Here is an 8,577-nt window from a genome sequence, read left to right on the forward strand (position 1 = left end):
ATAAGTATAAAACCAAGACTTTACTCTCTGATCCATTTGAGGTTAAAAATTATTCAGAGTCTTTGGTACAAGAAAATCTTTTCTGAAATGTACTTTTTAGTAGCACGTATGTTCTCTAAAAAAATTATTTTCAAACGAAAGTGATTACCATTTAAAAGTATTGAGTAACTGTTTCATTAAAACTGATTGTCAACTTTTAATACTATCATAAATATATTATTCTCAAACTTCAATTACTTGATTTGTTTTATTTTATGTGACGCTATTACTATGATTTTGTTTCCTTTTCTCTCAAGAACCGGTTAGAAGGAAGGTTCGAGAGGCTATGAATTGACTGAGTTTGTCGCTTACTTGCTTTTAGCTTTATAAACGATAGGATATATGTTTTAAAATACACGTCTTATTTTTTTGAGTCAGAGCAAAAAAATAAAAAATGGTTCCGGTCGTCCCGAACCTTAATGAATGGAGTATGAATGGATCAGTTAAGCGGTTCGGGTTTCACTTAGTTCTCGCTTGCCTTCTGCCCTTATAGTTTGTTAGTGGGTAGGCGGTCAACTTAGAGAGCAACCGCTTCCTCTTCAGACGTGTCATCGACACCACAAAGTCCTCTGCCTTCACAATGTTAAACTGATCCTCGGAGTTGAAGTTAATTTGTAGCTGATTATGCGTAACTTTTATAGTTACACAGTTCAAGCTGAAGACTAAGATGACTTGTCTTTTTCTCATCCACACCTAGAAAAGAAAAGATCAATCAACAACAGGCAAGTGAAGTCAGGAATCATATGATGGGCAATTGTCTCTTGGGGTTCGAAGATGGATAATGAGATGCTCAAGCTCTTGTTGAGCTCCTTTGATCCAAAAGCAAATAATTGCATATGCAAGTTCCTAGAGTTTAACTCCAGATCAGATGTTAGTTTGGACCATTTTGTGAATCCAGCGAGCTCCTCTTGCATGCACTGATATGGTGTACATAAACCTCTTATTCCAATTTAATGCCCCGAAGCGTGCAAGAATGTCGCATCGATTGTAGAAAATAGTGGAATATAAGGAACAAATATGCTTTTGAGTAGAAAGCAAAACTCTTATGAACATTTTTTCTTTACTTTTTAAAAAATATTTAAGAGACACTCTTTGATTAATCCTACATTTTCTTCGTTTCAATAGTGAAAAAGGGACATACCTAAAATATTTAATAATGACGCTATGTAGTGAATCTATCAATACCATAGTAATAGTAATGGTATACTACTTTGACCTAATGACTGGCCTAGTGACCTACAAATGATTCTCTTACAACCATTATCGTCGTTCTCGGCTACCAAGGTGTTGGCATCGTTATTAAGGTATCTTTCAACGGCTTACAATTTTGTTCTCATCAGAAACTTTTAGTGTCTGATGTAAATATGAAATTTTAGGATAGACTTTAGCAATTTTATTTTAAAGAAAAATAGGAAGCTCGGACCTAAAATAGGCCATCGATTGGAATCTACCAAATGATAAGAATGCATAAGGTATAGGTAGACTTGGGTGAGAAATGAACTATCGAGCATAGTCTTTTCTTGTCCGTCTCCTCTCTAAAGGTTAATAGAAGCCTTTACGCTCACAGATTTCAGCAGCTAACCGAATAGTCATTATTTTCTAATACATATTAGTTTGAATAATAAGAAATTAGCTAGCAAACAACTCTTAAAAAGTATTTTCGAACTAATACCACATCTTTAGTTTGGACAAGGAGAGTTAAAAAATTCTAGACCATAATTTTTCAAATAATTTAAATATTTTAATTTATTAACTATTACTATAATTTATAATATTTTTCTCAAATTATTTTAAATATCTTGAAGATTCTATATAGATTGACAATCCGTCCCTACATAAAATAGAACTCATAAAAAGTAACAACTAATAGTTAGAGCGTAAAACTTGCGAAAAAAAGTGTTTTCGACCATAATTTTTTTCTATTTTATATCCAAAAGTTTCAACCAGTCAAACTATTCTTAATTTTTTTTTTTTTAAATGGAAAACATTTTTCCTTTCCATAAAACTCATTTTAGGAAAACAGAAGAAAAAAGAGAGGCACAGAGAGAGAGACTGTGTGGGCGTGTGTGTGTCCCCTCACTTCTGTCAGTTTCTGCTTAGTTTCTGAAATCTTTGGTCTCTTCAAATTCCCTCTACTTCTGTTTTTTTTGGGTCTCTCAATTTTTTACTTCTTAACATAGTGAGCAAAAATTGTACTTCCACTTGTGCTCAAAACAACATTTTCTTGGTGATATTTTTTGTAGTTTAATTTACTGAGTAATACTTGGATAGGGACACAATTAGCCCCATTTACAGGGGTGATCTGTCTTTCTCTTGTCTTTACAAAACAATTGTTTGTATGCTAAAAGTTGCTGCCTTTGCAATTTTTTCTAATGCCAATATGTAAGTCTTTCTTCTTCTTAAATTTTCTTGATGTTTCTTTAAAAAGCTTTATCTTCTTTAAAGTTTGGATCTTTTTCACCTAATTCTTGGCTAAACTTTGTGTTTGTTCAAGAATTGCTTGTAATGTTTTATAAACTGGAAATGTTTCAATCTAGCAGCAAGATCTGATGTAAAGATGGTATTTTTACAAGTTTGAATCTGCTAATTTATCCTAATTGGTCAAGTTTCCTTTTTTCTTTCATTGGGTTTCCATAAATATGCTAATTGTGTGTATAAGGAGAAATTTTTGGTGGTTTCATTATTTGTGGGAAAAATTAGCATTTCCAAGACATGGGGTTTAGCTGAAAATTTGGAGGAATGAGTTTTTGGTCTAAAGTTTGAATTTTTAAGTACAAAAGTTAGCTCATGATTTCAAGACAATGAATTTGTTTTAGGTAAATGTAATTAGCAGTTAGTTTTTGGTTGACTTAGTAGTCAGCCAAGAATAAAAATTATGTGTGTTTGTATGGATGTTGAAGTAGTCCTAATTGATTCTGCCTGGCACATCTGAGAGAAAAATAGAATTATGTTTTTTCTATGGATGTTGACAATTGCATAGTGATTGCCATTTGATTCAATCTGTTTATTTTCCTTGCTTTTGACTTGGACTGAACCCTCTACCCCCTAGTAAGGGTATTATTACTTTTTTGATGACAATTTAGTCTTTTGAAGTCTTTTTTGAAACGAGCATTTCTTTTCTTTTGCCATTATCCATTTGTCATTTGTCATTTGTCATTTCTCTTGGCAATTTAGTAGTATCTAAGTTTCATCACTTGAACCAGGAATTTTTCGCTGTCTAAAAGAAGAAGTGGCAAAAGGTTTCTTGTAAAAGTTCCATATATCCTAAGCATAGAGAAATGATAATTAGTAACTTCCCACGTTTTCTGTTGAAATCATTAGCCAGATGATTAGAGCTGAAGAAGAGCCAACTCAGTTTCCTTTTCTCAATTGAGTTGAATTTGTCTTTATTTTCAAGGTAGTAATAGTTTACCTGAGAATTTTATATGTTCAAGTGACAGCAGTTATAGTAACCGAACAAAAAGTGTTTTCTTATGCACATCTCTTTATAATTGTAACTGCAGACAATTAGATTGTGCAGTTTGTTTATAAATTAGCAAAGTTATCTATGAGATTGGCTGATGAATAGATATTTGTCTTGAAATTGAACTTTTGACTTTTTTCAAGCTAAAAGTAGATTAAGGAAAATGCCATTATTGGATGCACAATACGGATAATAGTACACATTAGTGGCTCCCCACTCATACATATAGTGGACTTCTCTTTGAAGTTGAAAGAGATAGACATCCTATTTTTATTCTTTTTATCCCTGCCCTCCTCTTTCTCCCTTTTGAAGATTCATTCTTAATATACCTTGCCATTGATTACAGACACATATCCCTTTCTGTTGAGCACTTAATCTATTGTTGAACACTTCAAGGTTAACAAGTTAGAGTAGCGTCTATTTCACCAGGAAAGCTGCAAAAGTAGATTACTGTATATTCTCAAAGGGTTAAGTGGGGTATCATAGAAAAGATAACTTGATAAGTGAAATACGCTGTTATCTAAAGAACCTTTTTGTACTTTACTGAAAAAAAGGGAATATAATTTCCCTTTTGCATGAGACCTGCAAGTCAAAAATGCAGCTGAACAATAAGTGCTATGTGCTACCCTGCATGTGATGGTGTTCATGATCTAGTGTGAAGTTGTATAGAGAAATAAATTGTACTCAAAGTTGTTTAGATCAGGAAAGAAATTCCAGGGCAGCACAATGTCAGTGTAAGGCCAAATATTTACATAACAACAACAACAACAACAACAACAACATACCCAGTATGTTCATGTCTATTGGAAACAGCCTTCCTACCTCCCAAGGTAGGGGTAAGGTCTGCGTACACTCTACCCTCCCCAGACCCCACCAAGCTTAGTACAATAAACCAATTATGATATGTTGTTGAATGAGAATTATAACTCACTTGCGAAATCTGAAGGAAGCAGTATGAGTTTTAAGAGATGACAAAAGTTATGTTTCAGCTTGTTTTAGTGATAAATGATGTTTAATGCTTCAAACGATGAAGCAAATGATATGCTCTATGAGTTGCAGAGATAAAGCACATATATTGTAAAGCATGTCACCAGTCTTTTTTAGAAATATTGTGATCAAACAGCCAGATTATTGATCTTTCTATGTTTTCAATTTCTCCTTGTCTCGTTCTCTGTTCTTTCTTTACTTGATTTATTCTGATTTTCTCTTTCTTTTATTTCTTTCTTCGATTTTCTGAATTCTTAAAGTTCCTTAAGATTTATGCTTTTTGGTTCATGCAGAGAGCTATAGGCCAGTGGGCCTTGAGTGAACCTTAATTTCAGTAGTGAAAGGAAAATGACCTCAGAACCAAAGAAAGGATGGAAATCAATTTCGTCTCTCCACTTGAAGAACAAATCAGCATCCTTGAAAAACAAATCAGCATCACATTTTTGTTTGCTCCCCAAAGCAAAGTCAGATCGATATGGTCCTGGTGACACACCTGTTTATCTCAATGTGTATGACTTGACTCCTATGAATGGCTATGTATATTGGGCTGGCCTTGGTATCTTTCATTCTGGTGTGGAAGGTATAGTCTTTTTAGATTTTCCATCTTTACTTCTTTTTTGTTATTCACTGCTATATGTGTTGCAATTCACCTATGCAATGTCCATTTTTGTTTTCGATATGTTGCTCCTATTTTTGTAGATACAGTTATTTGGGGGGTTTTGCTTTATATATTGCTTTTCCTACTTCAGTTTGATCAGATCTACTGCAGTATGTTTCATCACCTGATGAACTTCTTTGTCTATATTGACTTGTGTTTTAGCTCAAATGAGATAATTAGCTAAAAGTCTTGTGTTCAGACTTATATCTTGGATAGATCCATGTACAATCCTACTTGTAAATGTGGTTTACTTATTCAAGAGTAGATAAATGCATCTATTTAGTATTGGTGTAACATAAGTCAAGTTTGTTCTCCGTTCGTTGGTTTAAACTTAAAAATGTAGCGATCCAGGAGTCATTATGGATTCTGGTTCCTCTCAATACATCTCAGGGTGTTCTCAGAAATTTCCCACGGTGTTGCTGCTATACTTATAGATCACTCACTTATTTTCCCCTAAATGTTTGATGTTACCTGGTTACATTTTCTACAAGTTCTTCGGCGAGTCCAAAGAACTCTCAATATTTTCCTATAAGCTGTATTGGTTCGAGAGAGGAACTTCAAAAAGACTATACTTTTGCTGGCAAGAGAGATTCCTCTGAACCAAATCATGAATACATTGGGAACTATCTTATTGTTGTTGAATACCTAACCCGTCTAAATGCATGTTTCTTCCTTGATTTGTATGGTCATGTCAGTTTCTTCTTGTGTTTCTTGATAGGAGATTTTATTGGTGTTGATAGTTTTTCCACTAAAGAGAAGCTTTTGATGACTTCCGGTCGAAAAATAATATCTTGAGTCCAACATGTTGACAAAAAAAAAAAAGGGCAGCCCGGTGCACAAAGTATCCCGCATTAGCAGGGCCGCACCTCAAGGAGTGTGATGTAGACAGCCTACCCTAATGCAAGCATTAGTGGCTGCTTGCACGGCTCAAACCCGTGACCTATAGGTCACATGGAGACAACTTTACCATTGCTCCTAGGCTCCCTTCAATGGTCTTGAATTTGGGTGATCGGAAAGTTATGGAGTGTGTAAGAGATATATTAGTTTCCCCATTTTTGTTGTTCCAAATTCGTTCATTTATTTAGAAGATAGACATATTAGTTTTCCCCTTTGTGCATCTAATATTTGACTCCTATATTGGTTCTAATCCCCTGGAGAAAGCCTTATGTGGGACACTAGATATTCCGATAGGGGAATTCCAAAGATGTGTTAACCATTGACTATTGCATCTTAATACTAGTTTTATGAGAACTAGTAATTTATGTGTGAAACTTGACATGGAAAAAGGAGAACTGCAAGTGGATCTGCTACCTGAATTAGTTATATTTGGCGCCTAATATTTTTGTACTTTCAGTTAATCTGACCTATACTTTACAGTTCACGGTGTAGAATATGCATTTGGAGCTCATGACTATCCAAGCAGTGGCGTATTTGAAGTTGAACCGCGGCAATGCCCAGGGTTCAAGTTTAGGAAATCGATCTTCATTGGGGCTACAAAGTTGGATCCGTGTCAGGTTAGAGAGTTTATCGAACGTCAAGCTTCTAGCTATAATGGTGACACGTATCACTTGATTGTGAAGAACTGCAACCATTTCTGCAACGATCTATGCTACAAGCTGACTGGCAAAAAGATTCCAAAGTGGGTAAACCGACTTGCAAAATTAGGTATTCCTCTGTCATTCCATCTCTCTTTAATTAGCAACAACTATGATTGATACTTAAGATATGATCCGCTGAATGTACTTAGGGACTATGCTCCTGAATAGAGGCGGATCAATCTTTAAGGAATCTGTTGTATTTTTAAAATAATGGGTTCAGACCAGCTAGTTGTTGCAATTTTAGTAAATTTTCACATATAAAGTTGTGTTTCGCAGCGAAAGTACTGGGTGCTTGAATGCTGCATACACTGCTGCTCCTTAAGACCGTTCTTGTAGAAGTGTTCTTTTTTTTTTTTTTTTTTTGATAAGGTTTCTTGTAGAAGTGTTTGTCATATAAAAACCAACTGCATGTAGTTATTTATATTTATACTTAGTATGAGCTTTTTTTGAGGAATCGAACCCCCACCAACAAGGTGAAAGAAAGTTTAGGTAGCCATGAACCGGGCTACCGTTAGTATGAGTTAATATATCAGAAAAGAGGATTGGAACATTCTTGAGCGTGTTAATCTTTTTACGTACATCAGAGGTAAAAGTTAAATTCAAAAACAGAATTCGTTATTGGTAAAGTTAAATTCAAAAACAGAATTCGGGATTGGATATCTCATGTTTTTCGAGCGTATTAAGGATTTTGTATGTTATGCTTCATTTTTTTTTTTTTTTTTTTTTTCCGTGCATGCAGGTTCATCATTCAACTTCATGCTACCCGAGTCACTGAAAGTTGCTGCCGTGGAACATGACCCTAGTGGCCCGGAATATGATAGCGAGAAAAGAAGGCTGAGAAGTGCTTTCAACTGTCTTTCTTCAATCTCAACAAGACAAAGGCAGTTATCGACATCTTCGTTATTTCTACAATCGCCTTTGAAAGGATGCTTACCATCTTGGGAGTTAAGAAAGTCTAGCAACAGGTCTCTGAAGGAAAGGTAAGATAATGGACACTTCCAATCCCATTTTCTTGGAATCTGTTTAACAGAAATGTTATGAAGGTCATTTCCATGCATTCTTCTTGGGAAAAATGAAAAACCAATCAGAGTGACATGCTTTAGGAGGGGGTAGTTTTTGTAACATGGCGTTTCAGTGTATGGTATGTAATATGGTTTTTCCTTATTTGATTGCTTCATTTTGAGCAAGTTTGTCCTACGTAGAAGTTGAAGCAGAGTTGTTGGATCAAGATTCAAGATGAATAGAGATGCTTCTGGGACTAGTTTCTGATAATATGAATTCAAGTTGGTTTAATTTGTATATAATGAAGAAGTTAGTGGAATTTAAGCAGTAATTAGTTTTAAAGATTCTTTTAAACCGGGACCAGGTTGACCCGAAAAACTGGTAAATAAGCGCCCCTGATCGGCGTTTTTGTCTTTGAAAAATAGCCATAATATGGAGTTTCAAGTTTCAGATATAGGAACAATAAGTTTTGCATGTGAAATTTGAAATTTCATGACAATGGTTATTTTTTAATTACAGGGATTGAAAGTTGACTTTGGGTCACGGGCGCAAATAGCAGGCCTGGGCTGGTCCATGGTTGTTCAGCCCATGGACTCTAACCCGAACCAGACCCGAATACATTATTTGTTATTCAGTTTATATTTAATTAATATGTAATAGGACAATTTATTTTGTTTGCATGTCAATTTAAACATCTCAAGTTTGGCAATGCCAACAAAAAGAAAAACGCTACAGTGCACAACGGGACAAAATGTTTAAAGGTCCATTTAGTGGAATCCAATAGGCAAAGCTCGATTGTTCTTTCAAGTTTAAAGCTCATTCGAGAGTTA

The 8,577-nt window shown here is 34.8% G+C and overlaps 1 protein-coding gene across 2 annotated transcripts; it reads left to right on the forward strand.

Moving 5' to 3' along the window:
* Nucleotides 1–2,161: 2,161 nt before the first annotated feature.
* Nucleotides 2,162–8,066, forward strand: LOC132039804 (deSI-like protein At4g17486). Of its 2 annotated transcripts, none has more exons than XM_059430330.1 (4): nucleotides 2,162–2,421; nucleotides 4,783–5,069; nucleotides 6,525–6,812; nucleotides 7,485–8,066. In XM_059430330.1, the coding sequence occupies exons 2-4, from the start codon at nucleotides 4,838–4,840 to the stop codon at nucleotides 7,727–7,729; spliced, it is 765 nt and encodes a 254-aa protein (XP_059286313.1). In that variant the 5' UTR covers nucleotides 2,162–2,421; nucleotides 4,783–4,837; the 3' UTR covers nucleotides 7,730–8,066. The 2 variants fall into 2 exon arrangements, with proteins under 2 accessions (XP_059286313.1, XP_059286315.1); XM_059430332.1 differs by lacking the exon at nucleotides 2,162–2,421 and adding an exon at nucleotides 2,468–2,599.
* The last annotated feature ends 511 nt before the right edge of the window (nucleotides 8,067–8,577 follow it).

Source organism: Lycium ferocissimum, chromosome 12 (genome assembly GCF_029784015.1).
Source record: "Lycium ferocissimum isolate CSIRO_LF1 chromosome 12, AGI_CSIRO_Lferr_CH_V1, whole genome shotgun sequence".
Classification (NCBI taxonomy): Eukaryota; Viridiplantae; Streptophyta; class Magnoliopsida; order Solanales; family Solanaceae; genus Lycium; species Lycium ferocissimum.